Source organism: Hermetia illucens, chromosome 1, assembly GCF_905115235.1.
Source record: "Hermetia illucens chromosome 1, iHerIll2.2.curated.20191125, whole genome shotgun sequence".
Taxonomy (NCBI): domain Eukaryota; kingdom Metazoa; phylum Arthropoda; class Insecta; order Diptera; family Stratiomyidae; genus Hermetia; species Hermetia illucens.
In genome coordinates, this window is record NC_051849.1 from 128,524,558 (window position 1) to 128,539,573 (window position 15,016).

General features: G+C 42.7%; 1 protein-coding gene across 1 annotated transcript in view; it reads right to left on the bottom strand.

Annotated features, from left to right (window-relative positions):
- Window positions 1-2,475: 2,475 nt before the first annotated feature.
- LOC119647048 (lipase 1-like) overlaps window positions 2,476-15,016 on the bottom strand; it is an 86,556-nt gene continuing 74,015 nt past the window's right edge. The window contains exons 5-6 of the mRNA XM_038047804.1: window positions 3,101-3,244; window positions 2,476-3,039 (exon numbers count right to left, since the gene is read on the bottom strand). Of these exons, the coding sequence (XP_037903732.1) occupies window positions 2,623-3,039; window positions 3,101-3,244 (561 nt within the window). The 3' untranslated portion in view covers window positions 2,476-2,622. The remainder of the gene's footprint in view (window positions 3,040-3,100; window positions 3,245-15,016) is intronic.

The window sequence follows — 15,016 nt, forward strand, 5'->3', positions numbered from 1 at the left end:
ACGGCCCTGTAAATGTCTGCTTCTATAATCTGTATTTTACACATATTACGTTTTAGAGGAATTATTGAGTACTCCTTAAGCAAAGCTGGAGATAGTAGGTAACGAAGTTTATCGAGTTCATTGAACTTTGCCCGAACTTCATCATTTTCCTTTTCCTCAATTACATTACTAACAAGTTGTAAAGATTGATGTTTTCTTTTCTTTGTTGTTATTGTGACATTTTTTGTACATCGCGTCCTGTTTCTGTTTCAATAGTGGGTGACCTTGTAACCCTCGTACCACTACTAAAAGAGAGAATCAAAGGTCCTCCTCAGAATCTGCAGAATCGATCTTCTGAGAGGGCGGTTTTTCCAATACATACAACTGATCTGCCACCTACGTTTTAATCCATTGTTTTGTTCCATTATATATGGGCGGATTCAATTTACAGCTCTTGTCGGGTTCAGCACTCTCCGTATTTGCGTGGGCGTTGGGACACCGCTTGTTCACCACACAACGGTTATCCAACGCTACTACTACCGAGTTGCAAGTGATTAGAAACTTTCACCTCACCTACATACAAGGGTAAAAACTATGAATTACACCGGGCGATAGGGCGAGTAACCTTGAGGAAAATTTTGAAATCAAAATGTGGCGATCACAAGTTGCGCTGATGCGTGAAACAAGAGAGAGTGGTGGTGAGAGGGTGCTTTTTTGGTGAACAACCACACGGACATGAAGCGGTTTCTCCCTTCAGCCGCATTTCAAAACTTCACTCTCTGGATCGCAGAAGAGTAATTTAATCCAGCGCATGAGCTATCCTGACATTTTCCTGGCTTAACCATGGATGTAGAATCTTCGAAAGACATCAATCGAAACCCATGACAATCAGGATTTGCAGACCAAAGATCCGCGCCAATGTAGTACCACCCGTCTACCACCTCCACCGCTTTTTTCAGGGAGTTGTCATTGGATATTACTTCGCATGGCCAATTAACAAGTATAAACGACGAGCCGACCGCACTTGTGAACGGGACAAAGGCTGAAGAAAAAGAAGACTCTTATTCTTTTGTAGTTATGCTTGCCTCTTCCTAACCGAAATGTTGGTCCTGCACGCCGCTTGAAAAGCTTGAAAAAAAATGTGCATGCGAATTATTATTGGGCTGGGCAAGTTGAATATGCAGGAGGATTGTGGTGGTCTAACCTATATAAACACTAACGGTAACCGCTGCAGACAAATAATAACTATGTTAACTGGTAGCTGCAGCCTCCATGGCGACCATAAACCGGCCCATCGATGATTAGAATCAGTTTACAGCTCCTCGTTGAGTAATTGCATCAGGTCTGCAATTGATATTGCCCTTTCCTCAGTCTTCTGACGTCTTTTTCCCGGCATAGATTCGTCGCGCCGAGAATGCTGTCTGTAACAGTAATGTCTCCCTCTTTGCACATGAACCTTAAATCCTAGTCGATTATCGACCATTACTTCCAGTCATATATTTGAGGGCCTCCTCGCTTCTTACAGTCAGGTATCCAACTCGTATTTCAGGATCTTTCGGATCGATCCTTTTTATTCCCTCTAGCAAAAAAATGCATGTAACATGGCACTCTAGAATAACTCCTAGATATTTTACTTTTTCCGAGAGTTGAAGGATTCCTCGAGTTTTGTAAATAATATCATCGTGATCCTATTTGGATTTACTAAATGTTCATGCCTGAGGTATGAACTAACAAGCAAATCAATGGTGCGTTGCATACGCCTATGCACCATTCCGAGGTCTCGACCAACACGACCAGAGCCACGTTATCCGCAAAGTTTGGGTGTGTATTGGAAGGTCCTGCAGTTCATAAAGCGTTGAGTCAATCGACATGGTAAACTGGACACCTCCTTGGAGCCAGTTTTCTCTTATTTTTATCACCATGAAGCGATTGAAATGAACTTGAGCGCAAAGTAGTCTTTGCATTAACATAGCATAGTTCCAACTAGGCAAATTATCATCGACACAATGCTTTCTGACAGTATTACCAAGCTTTTGGAAAAGTGAACAGTCAAAAGCCCCTTCAATGTCCACGAACACCGCCTCGAGTACTTGCCTTTTAGAATTACGTCCTCTATCTTTGAAACTATAGAATGAAGGGACTTTCCGCGCTGGTAAACTTGTTGGTTTTCATTTAGTGGATGTGACTTCCAATCAGTCTCTCCAAACATTTCAGCAAAAAGGATGTCTGAAGTTCTTTGGATCCTAAGTCCACATCTATTAGATGTTGGGCCGCACCAGGACGACTCTGGACGGAACCGTGAGTCATTCTTTCTTTTGTTTTCTGTCTGGTTGATTTCCTCAGTTTTTTTCAGTCGCAAGGAATCATTTTACCCTGTTTATCTCGGATAATAGGACAAATCTCCTCGAAGTACTCTAAACGTATAATATTCAGAATTGAAATGTGAGTGGTTTCTAAACAATATTTTCAATAAAAGTCTACTTGATTGCTGTTCAACTTCACTTTACCATAAGGATCAAGAAATTAATTTATATTAAACATATGAACATAAAAACTTACGGAATTGACCCCAATTAGTAATTCGAAACCACTTCAGTAATTCTTTTGAAAGAGAAATGGTGCAATTCAGAGTAGTTATATAATTTAAACTTCTTCAGTGACATTTTCTACACTTCCTTTGTTAGTGTAGTTCTGCATTACTTGGAGAAATCTTTCATAGACCAGTTTGCGTACATGAATACCCCAAACGAAATCCATGTGGTTGAATTCCGGCATGGGAACGAAATACTTTTCGACTGGGTTTCCAAGTTGGGTGTACAGATATTCGACATCAACAGGAGCGGTGAGATAATCATTTTCGCTATAGTATAACGCTACGGGGGCGGTAACTTTTGATAGGTCATATTTAGGTGGTATCTTAGTACCATATCGCTCCTCATTAATCTGGGGTCCGTAGTCATACTCGCAAAAACGTCCTGACTGAATGAGTTGGCTGTAATGGACAACTTGGTTGGTAGCAGCGCCAGCCGGAAGATGATAACACATAGCTGGCCACATAGTCTGCAAAAAGCATTTGAAGATAAAAAGTTAGTGTGAATTACAGTTCACCCGATATACGTACCCTATTAAATTCCTTTTCATTCTTCCCTACCATGTTGAAAAACATATTGATCATGACATTCTCAAGATTTTCGCTGCTAACGCACATCGAAGCCATCTTCCCCTGCGGCAACATTTCAAACTCACCGATCGTCCGGAGAGCGTTCTATAAAAGAAAAAATGACAAAACATCATTTTTAAAAGAATTGTCAACGTTAAACACAAGCTGACTGTAAGCTGTAATTACACAGATTAAGGGCAATCTTATGAACTTCGCGTTAAGGGCATCAACCGAAAGCTTTTCACTCAAATATTCTTATTTAAGAAATACACAAAATCATTCGAACCTGAAGTGCCGAACTTCTGGTTTTCGATTTGTTTAATCTGATCAAAAGCAGTTCTTTGTCCTTCTGTCTGTCGTCGGGAAGGATTACTTTTATTGATGAGGAATTTGGTTGAAATGTTTGGAGCCGTGAATACCCAAGCATAAAGTAAATGACAACTTATTAATTGTTTTAAGGTTTTGTGTGAATCAAATTAAATTAATTATATTAAAATCGGTTCAATGTCTGCTTGTCTATTTGTCCGCCTATCCCCTCCGTCTGTCTGTCCAACGGCGAAAAGAAAGAGAGAGAAGCAGCTCGAACTATCATCACGTATTTTGGTAAGAATCTGGGCTGTGAACCGCTACACGCTCAGCAAGCTGCATAGTTTTGTCTTGACTTTAAAGGTAGCTCTTCATACATATATGCGAAAGGGGTGAGCAAATTTGCAGGTAAAAGTTTTGTACTCCACGTAAATCCATAGTGCTCTAAGTCATGTGTGATGTCATCATCATATAAAGTGAACTCACATCACACGCCATCTGCTCGTGGGTCGTACTAATTTGAGTAGCAACTCACTCGGCCCGTCAGTAGGTGGCGGGTGCAAGACCCGTCATCCCGAAACAAAAAGTAGCTGTATTAGCTGAAACCAGTCTAGCGCTTCCGAACAATAATTCATACTCTTATGAAACATTTTTTGCGGGTAGTGTTTCATCCAGATTAATGTACATCTCCGTTTTTACCAACGGTATTCAATTTTTGAACTTATATATGTACATATACAGGGTACTTGTCTAAAGTTTTTATTTACATTGTTTTTAAGATCAAATCTGTTAGGTGACGTCCCCCATTTTCCATACATTGCGTAAACCGATTTCTGGCGTTTGTCATGACTCTTGTTAGCATAGTAGGTGTTATGTTGGCAATTTCTTCTTGGATGTTGGTCTTCAAATCTTGTAGGGTTCTTGGACGGTTCACATAAACACGGGATTTCAAAAAACCCCATAGAAAAAAATCACAAGGGGACAGATCGGGAGAGCGTGCCGGCCATTCCAAATCGCCTCTGAGATAAGGCGCTCTGAAAAGTGTTCCCTCAAAACAGCCATCGATGCTCTTGAAGTGTGTGCTGTTGCATCGTCTTGTTGGAACCAAGTGTCCCCCAAATCCAAATTTTCTAGCTGTGGGAAAAAAAATAGCACCCTCGGGAACGACATCAAGAAGAAGCTCACACGCGTTCATCCGAGAATTGAAGTCACGTTCTGAAAGTTCCTACACTATCGCCATCTTATAGGGATGAAAATGAAGATCATCACGAAGAATTCTTCTCACAGAACGATCGGATAGTCCAAGGGCAGATGCGTGTTTGCACGCAGAACGCCGTGGCGATCGCAACATTGACGCTCTCACTGCTTCAATGTTCGCAGGTGATCTAACGGGCCGAGGGACTCCAGTTCTTCCTTTCGTCGCACTTGCAGTTTGTCTGAATGTAGTGACCCATGTAACAATTGATTTCCGGTCTGGGACGGGAGCCAACGGGGCTAAATTAAAGCGATTCCGAAATGCACGCTGTGTTACATTAACCGAACATCCGCTTGAAAAGTAAACCTCAACGGCAAAGGCACGTTCCTCACTATTCCAACGCATGATGGCGACTGAACCATGTCGGGACAAAATTTTACAGCATCCCCTCTTGAACGAGACCACTAGCGCTCCGCTATGACATCAATTAACTGAGTGGCGCGCATTTTAAAAAAGAAAGTTATGCTGCCGCACCCTGTATTTATCTCAGACGTGCCTTTGCTGGTCCCTGCTCTTTAGGCAGTGGTGTTCGTTGGCTGTTGTCCACGCAGTATACCAATGTTCACCTTGGATCCACTGTTTGACGTCCCAACTTCTCCTTTCTTGGGTGTAATCATCTGGCTCTCAGTAATTCGGAGACGTGCCTCCGCCTGATTAACCAGTTTTGGTGCGGTATGGGGCCTCGGCCTAGCACGGCAAGGTCTAACTTACTCACTGAGGCGACCAGGTATCAATGAGGCTCCGTTCGAATACAGTCAGTTACCCCCGACTGCAAACTATTCAATGGGCACGGTTCGCATGACACCCTGGATTGGGGGAGTGTTTTTCGACTCCCCGGTCTAACTATACGATATGTCGGTCCTAAAATATCCTTCATAGCGGTATTAGCTCATATAAGATTAAGAATAATGTATTACTTTATTCTTTAGAAGCGGTAGTCGACAATGATTTTTCTCTAACGGGCCCATTCTCAGAAACTAGCCAACTGAAAATCTGAAAAAAATCATGAAGCTGCCTCTATACGGTGTGCAGGCCTCAAAATAATCTCCATATCGATATATGCTCAAATTCAGTTAATAATAGTATATTACTATATTTTTGAGGAAATCGAGTTAAAAAAAATTCTAGAGTTATAAAATTATTTGTTGTAATATAGATTATATCATAGTATAAAGCATGTTATCGCCAAGTTTGATCAAATTCATACTACCACTAACACAGTTACAGTAGCTCAAAGTTGACTTTACCATGTGAATTTATTTCTACTAAATATTAATATGACACTAAAATGACATGCTAAATTCATGCATAGTTCTGCACTCAAATATACTCACAGAAGAAACAAACAAAGCTTCTGGTTTCCCAAATTGTTAAGGGGGTCATCCCGTGTATCGGGTTGGAGAAATCGATTTTTTATATATAGTGGAGAATATGTGGGCAAAGGGGTTTTCCGATATTCCGAGTCGTTCAGAAATTAGAGTGTTAAACAAGTAAGGAGTTTGCAGCCGCGGCTAGAGTACTCGATGAGAAAGAGCATCGAATCTTTTTTTACCTATTAGTTTTTTACCTGAGCCTTATAAATAAATATAAAAAGATGGAAAACCAATCAATTGTCTAAACTTATTTGCTGTTTAGAATAAAAAGGATAATCCAGTCTAGAGTGAGCACTGAAAGCTTTCAATCAGTTATATTTTGTTGTAAGTATTGTGCTGTTTCTGTGCTCAGTGATTTTTTTAAATGGATCTTACGAAGGGAGATCGCTTTAAAGTTCAACGTTATGCTCGCGCTAAAAAGCGAGTATTTCATGGGAATCGATACTTATCAGAGAAGAAAAAGAACTTTGCATCAACATCATCAAAAAAACTTTTCGCAAGCATGAACATGGATGTTTCAACTGCGACAAGTTTTGTATATTGTATATTGGATTTTGCTGCTTCTCCGGTATTTCTGCAAATTTCTGCAAATAATAAAATATACGTAGTAGGAATGCGTAGGACATGTCGAGAAAAGAATGGGAACGCGGCTTAGAAATGCAAAGAAGAATCACAAAGGCATTGGTGGAAAAGGGGCTGGAAAACTTACTGATAAGGTTATTAACGACCTCACTACATTTTTTGGCCTAGCTATTCGTCGACACGCAAATTCGATAGAAGGAATGAAGCAAGAAATTTGGGCAAATTTTTTCCATAAATGTTCTACAGACGAAAATCCTCAGCATCAAAATTGTCCACCAGGCGAGGGCAGTTTGTGCACATGGCGCAAAGCGGAAACTAAAGCAGAACTGGATAGTTTCCACCATGAGAAGGCACCTTTGACTGAAGAAGTTCAAACAGTCATCAAACCAATCTACGAAGATTTGTCACGAGATGATCTCTTGAACAGGTGTTTAGGAGCGAAGACCCAGAATAACGATGAGTCGTTAAATGCATTGATCTGGACTTTCGCTCCTAAACACCTTCATTCTGGGGCCAAGGTCGCAGAAATAGCCAGTTTTCTGGCTGTAATTATTTTCAATGAAGTATTCAATGGCATTCTCAAAATCTTAGTGACAATGGGATGTTAAGTTGGTCGCATATGTCAGGTTTAACGAACGACGATCGACTGACCTCGCTAAAAGAGCCAGAATTGAAACCAGAGACCAATAATCGGCCTTACAAGACTTTTTTGAAGAAACGGAGGGTGCTCTCTATGGACCAGGTATAGTAGATTAATGGTGAGTTAAAATTTTACTGCTGATGATCACATTTAAATTTTCAAATGTGTTTTCCTCGAAACTGCATCTTGAAAATCGGCTGCCACCATAGCTCAAAATCTATCCAACCAAATTCTTTGAAATTTTCCCGACTTCTTTAATACATATTTCTACGGTCCGCAAACTAGGATAAATGCAATCGGACGGTCCTCAGATGAACACAGCGCCCTCCAGCGTGGCAGCAGAAAAACACCTGGGAGCATAAATTGATACGTATTCCGAAAATTAGCTACGATATCAAGCTGGAAAATTTATCACATATACTAGAGACATCAATAAACATATGGTGAAAAAATCACGTTTCCGTCTTTATCCAGTCCTCCAAAATAATTTTTCAAAAAAAGGCAAAAAAAAACGGCCTTCACACGGGATGACCCCCTTAATGTCATTACTACTTTTTTGACGCTGAGTTGTTTCTTTTGTTTTTCGCCCTCAGCAAGGGTTTTATTTTATCCGTTGATGATTGTTTTTGCGTTATATCCAACAGGCTGTACGTAACGTTCCTGTAAAGAACATACAACATACGGTGTCCAGATTTCACTTTTGTTCACTGTATATGTATATGGTGTCATTTCGTAAGTGGCAATTGTCGGTTCAAATTTGAAAACTTGGCTGACAATGACACACGGATTTGTCTGTCTGTTGCCTGACACAACCACAGACATTTGTCTAACGCAAGCACAGATGCTTGTCTGTTACAGAAATTTGCTTGAAACGAATGAATGTTTCTTTGAAACAGACATTCCTCTGAAACAGGCGCACTCATTTGCCTAATAGTCTTTTTAATACGCGTATCCTGCCAATACACCACGCAACATTTGGTCGTATTGTGCCGTTCCGAGTGGACGCTAACTTCAAATGTACCAAATCCTAAGTAGTTAAATAACATACCAAAAGGCTACATAACCTACAAAATAATGCTCCAAACCCAAGTGAAAATTGTTCAGTTGTAGTAATTCGATTGTAAAAGTGTCTTCAAATTCATCTGAGCTGGAAATTACACTAATATACACTTTATTAAACACTGAGATAAGGCAATCACAACTGAAAAGCAAGGATTATGATTACGTCATTACATTACAATGATTATAATTATAATCACGAGAGCTTGATTATAATTATAATCATGTAATCATGAAATTCGAAACCGTAATCATGACTGCTGTTGCTGCATACTGATGTGTACATATATATACGCACATGCCCATCCTAAATTGATAGTACGCATTTGAATATTTTCACTTTACTGCAAGCACCAAAGTATATACAGGGTGCGGCTGCATAACTTCCTTTTTTAAAATGCGCGCCACTCAGTTAGTTGATGTCATAGCGGAGCGCCAGTGGTCTCGTTCAAGAGGGGATACTGTAAAGTTTTGTCCCGACACGGTTCAGTCGCCATCATGCGTTGGAATAGTGAGGAGCGTGCCTTTGCCGTTGAGGTTTACTTTTCAAGCGGATGTTCGGTTATTGCAACACAGCGTGCATTTCGGAATCGCTTTAATTTAGCCCCGTTGGCTCCCGTCCCAGACCGGAAATCAATTGTTACATGGGTCACTACATTCAGACAAACTGCAAGTGCTACGAAAGGAAGAACTGGAGTCCCTCGGCCCGTTAGATCACCTGAGAACATTGAAGCAGTGAGAGCGTCAATGTTGCGATCGCCACGGCGTTCTGCGTGCAAACACGCATCTGCCCTTGGACTATCCGATCGTTCTGTGAGAAGAATTCTCCGTGATGATCTTCATTTTCATCCCTATAAGATGGAGATAATGCAGGAACTTTCAGAACGTTACTTCAATTCTCGGATGAACGCGTGTGAGCTTCTTCTTGATGTCGTTCCCGAGGGTGCTATTGTTTTTTTAGCGATGAAGCCCGTTTTCATTTGTGTGGGTCGGTTAACAAACAAAACATGCGCTACTGGGCTGACACCAACCCTCGAGAATTGCATCAAAAGCCTTTGCATTCACCCAAAGTCACAGTGTGGTGTGCAATTTCCTCAGCTGGAATTATTGGTCCGTGGTTTTTTGAGGAAAATGAGGTTACAGTGACAGTGAATTCGGACCGGTATGTAAACATGCTACAGATTTTTTTTTTTCCCACGGCTAGAAAATGTGGATTTGGGGGACACTTGGTTCCAACAAGACGGTGCAACAGCACACACTTCAAGAGCATCGATGGCTGTTTTGAGGGAACACTTTCCAGAGCGCCTTATCTCAATTAGAGGCGATTTGGAAAGGCCGGCACGCTCTCCCGATCTGTCCCCTAGTGATTTTTTTCTATGGGGTTTTTTCGAAATCTGGTGTTTATGTGAACCGTCCAAGAACCCTACAAGATTTGAAAACCAACATTCAAGAAGAAATTTGCTATGCTAACAAGAGTCATGACAAACGCCAGAAATCTCCGAAAATTCGGGAAGCAGCAGAAATCAGCCCGCATGAAGGGAATGCTCCCAAAAAATCCAAACCTGAACCCAAGGGAGAAGAAAACCCGGGCAGGTCAGGAGTGAAAGTTGGACCCAGGAAGCCCGCCATCAGCTATGCTAGTGCGGTCAAGGGCATTCGACTGGGCATACTGCCAACAAGGTTTCCCGAGCAAATATTCACTCGTGAGGAGCAGGAAATCATTGAGGACCTTGTCATCAAGCGGATGATCAAGGGTTGGACGTCGAAACTGGTGTTCACCGGGATACGCTTTCGACCAGGCTTTATGCTGGTGGACTGCGCGACGGAAGACACCGCAGAATCGGTTAGAACCATAGTTCCTAGATTGCCAGGCTGGGAAGGGGTGTCAACATGTGCTGGGATGATATACCAGGAGCCCACATGGTGAAAGTTTTTCTGCCAAAACCGCAGCAATAGAAACGGAAAACCTTATGAGCCTCCTAATTGCTCAGAATGAAAATCTCCATACCCGACTATGGAGAGTCTTCAGAAGCAAGGTGGAGGTTAAGGGTAAACTCCTCACCATCGGAGTAGATGACCGTTCCCTGCAGGCAATTAAACGTCCAAGTTGTCACATCACCTACCGATTTGGCAACATACCCGGGCTGTGGGAAAAGCCGAGGAAAGAGACCTCTGAGGAGGCATCGGGTGGAAAACTTACCGAGATCCCTGAAGAAGTCTCGAAAGCCATAGAAGCGGAAAGGACTGGATCAACCAGGGAAATTGACCTTCTGCGCAGTGAAGAGCAGGAGCTGCACGACCTAGACCTAGGACTCCTAGGGCTCAGGGTGGAACGCGACGCGCAGGAAAACGCCATGTCGGAGTAGGAGGGTGACACTCCGACAATGGAGAAGAGCTCCAAACAATAACGGAGCCAATGGCCAGGACTAAGATAGCCCAGATAAACCTGCGAGAGCTGCATCTGCAGTGATTGCAAGGGCAAATTCCAAAGAGAACATTGGAATAGTGCTGGTTCAGGAGCCCTCGGTGTACCGGGGGCAGATTCGCAGTCTGCAAGGAGGAAGCATGCAGATCATTTGGGACTCCTCTTGTGAAAAACCAAGAGCTTGCATAATTCTTAAACGTAATTTAAAATTCATATGTCTTTCAGAGTTCTTAACCGGGGACGTCCAACTATCCAAGTCTCATTGGATGCTGGGAGGAGCACTCGAGAGGCAGTTGTGGGCATCGGGATACTTCCCAGGAGACAAAATCCGGGCTCCACCGGAACAAGTCGCAAAACTGATGAAGTATTGTGGGGAGAGGTGGTTACCACTTCTTCTCGGTTGCGATGCCAACGCCCACCACGAAGTCTGGGGAAGCAGCGACACCAATCGTAGAGGTGAGTACCTTCTTGAATTTATTCTAAGTTAGAAATATACAATGTACCAGCACCAGACAGGAGGTACTAGATATAACTCTAGGAAATACCCTAATGAACGGAATGGTCAGGAATTGGAGGGTGTTGGATGAACCTTCAATGTCTGATCACAGGATAATCAGATTTGACATTGAGGGTAACTCCGAAATAGAAAGAATAATAAGGAATCCCAGGAGAACGGATTGGGAATCCCACACAACGCCCTTGAGCAATAACATTGCCCACCATCAAGGGGGCGGTGACATCAGGAGCGAACTGGAATTAGAAACGGTGGTGGAAAACCTCAACACAATCGTCATTGACGCATATGAGGCCAGCTGTCCGGTTAAGACAGTCAAGTCATCAAGGGATGTACCATGGTGCAACAAGAACCTAGCCAGAATGAGAACAAAGGCACGAAAACTCTTTAACCGGGCAAAACAAACCGGGGACTGGCAGAGGTATAAAAATGCACTGACTGCGTATAGCAACGCGATCAGGGCAGCGAAATGGAACAGCTTCAGGGAATTCTGTGAAGGGATTGAACAGATCACAGAAGCAACCAGGCTGTACAAGGCTGTAGCCAAAGACGGGGGAATATCCTCTGTCTGCTTGAAAAAGGAAGATGGGACATTTACCGAGAATGACGAGGACAGGGTACACCTGCTTCTCAGAACTCATTTCCCGGGGCCCTACCCCTTAGTGGTAGGCGACAACAGTCTGCCTGACACCCCAACAATGAATAAAAGGGGAAGGAAGGAGAGCTGGAAACTAGCAAAAGAGGTATGCTGCAATTAAAAAGTTTGAAACACGTTGGAGTAACAAGCCAAACTGGAACAGCGTGGCTGGGACATACGGCTTAAACCAGCAACTGATTACTTGGTACGCTGACGGATTCCTCACAGCAGAAGGAGCGGATGCCGGTGTCATAGTTTCAGGGAAAATGTACCTGGAGCCAATGGGCAGGTACACTAGCATATTCCAGGCGGAAATATACGCCATAGACAAATGTGCCGCCTTTAATCTGCAAAGGAGCTGCAGTGGGCAGAAAATACCTATTCTCACCGATAGCCAAGCAGCGATTAAGGCAGTTAGGTTCAACCAGGTGAACTCTAAACTGGTATGGGAATGCCTTGTGAGACTGAATACACTCGGCTCGTCCAACAAGGTCTGGATACTTTGGGTTCCAGGCCATGCTGGGTCGGAAGGCAACGAGGCAGCGGACGAACTAGCCTAGAAGGGAGCAGGGACAATTTTACAAGGTCCAGAACCCTTCTGTGGAATCGGAAACGGTTTCATGGCTATGAATCTAAGAAATGAAGATGAACGGTTGAAGGAACTATACTGGGCGGGCATACCAGGGATGGAGCATTCCAGGGTGCTTATTGGGGGATGCGAACCCATGCGCACAAAGGATTGCTTAAACCTCACCAAAAAGAACCTCCGAATCATAGTGGGAATTCTCATTAATAAGTTACCAATTTATGTATATAAGGGACGAACTTGCAATCGTACTAATACTAACCAGTCGGAATACCGGAAGCTGGGAGCTTCAGGTATAAAGGTTTTGTGTTCATCTTATGTGAGAAACTTCTATTCAAATTTTTCCATCCGTATATAGCTAGCTACAAGATATACGCACATATTAAAGACATAGACATTAATCTCACCGTAAACAAACAAATTGCCTAGTACCGAATACTGTACACATCCATACATACATAAATTTATCGTACCTATATTTCCGATTTACTGGATTAACTACCCGCAAACTTCAGTAGCACGTATATATACCTACATACGCAGATATGTACTATATGTCTGTCTGAAGTAATTGATATTGATATACAAATGACCCAAAAACTTAAAATAAAATGTTTCTTTGTAACCTCCTTTCATATCAGCTGACTTTGTAGTGGTATTGACGAATTGATATGAGATGATGACGTCATATATAGAAAGCACGACATTCACAACAAATGGCAAAGTTTCATCCTCTATAACTTTGTTAATAATACTTGGATTTTCTTCAAACTTTACCAAATTATGCCCTATATCGTTCTTTATATAAATGCAAAACTTTGTAGTTCTAGCATGAACTTAAGCGGGATTTCCCGCTAAATTTCTAAAATATGCTAATATACTGTAATAATGCTAATAATATAGGTTCTGAGAACAAGACCGCTTTTTGTTGGTCACTCCCCTACTTTTCACCCGATATCAAATGTGGGGTGAATTTCGAAAAGTACTAATGCAGCCCTTTCCTTTGATATCCCACATGACTACCTTCGGTGAAAAAAAATTGCACTGTCAATTCATATGTATGAGGAGCCCCCTTAAACTTAACGCAAAATAGCGGCACTTGCTATTTGTAAACCGAAGATTAGACCACATACTCTCACAAATTTTCGTGACAATTGGTCCAGCCGTTTCCGAATAAATCGGGTGCGCCAGACAGCCAGACAGGCATCGAATTGATTCTAATAAGGTTTTGTTTCACGCACAACTTTAAACAAGTCGGAAACTGGAAGCTCGTGTTTAGGGTATAAAGGTGTGTGTTCATCTTATGGAAGAAACTTCAAAGCACATTTTTCGATCCCTATATAGCTATAAATCTAACATATTCCTCCGTCATTCATTCATTCTTTTGCAAACTATAAAATATACGTACATATTGCAGCCATAGTTATTATCCTCACCCTAAACAAACATTTCCACATACTGTACATATACGTGCACGTATATAAATTGATCGTACAAATATTTCCGATTTACTTCGTGCGCAAAAGCATATATATGTATATATAGTACATATAATACGGCTGATTGAAGACTTTTGGGCAGGAAGCCGACATAAGAGCTAGCAGGCCGGAGATCACTATAATCTGCAAAGATATAGATGAAATCACGACGAAGGAGGAGGTTCGCGAAGCGTTGGAGAAACAGTTCGATTTTGCCGGACTACAAGAGTCAGCGGTGAAAACGCTAAGGAAAGCCTATGGGGGAACACAAACCGCCATCATCAGCCTACCAGTGGAGAACGCACTCAAACTGTTAGCAGCAGGGAGAGTGAGAATAGGCTGGGTTATGTGTCGCCTTAGGGAACAGGTGGCGTTAAAACGGTGCTTTAGATGCCTTGACTTTGGTCACATTGCGAAGTCATGCACTAACCCAAATGACAGGTCAAAGCAATGCAGGAGATGCGGAATGGAAGGCCACATCAGCAAGGACTGCGGAGCTGACCCAAATTGTCTACTGTGCAAAGGAAAGGAGGGTGTGGACCATCGGCACATTGCAGGCAGCAGCAGGTGCCCGGAATACAGGAGAGCCCTTAGCACAAATCGCAGATGAGGTTGATACAAATCAACCTCAACCACTGCGAGGCGGCGCAGGATCTACTCGCGCAAACCATCCACGAGAAAAACATCGATGTGGCCATACTAAGTGAACCATACCGAAACCGCGGTGGTAGCGTTTGGGTCAAAGACCAAACGGGCCAAGCAGCGCTGTGGACTTGTGGAGAACAAGCCTTCCAGGAAATAATGGAGCACCCGGAGGAGGGCTTCATCAGAGCGAAGGTGAAGGGCATCCACATCTACAGCTGCTATGCTCCACCCAGCGCTACACTCGTCGAGTATGAGCGGATGCTTGCTGCTCTTGTTTTGGATGCAAGAGGACGTTGGCCGATCATAATAGGAGGCGATTTCAATGCGTGGGCTCTTGAATGGGGCAGCCGGATAACTAATGTCAGGGGACGTGTTCT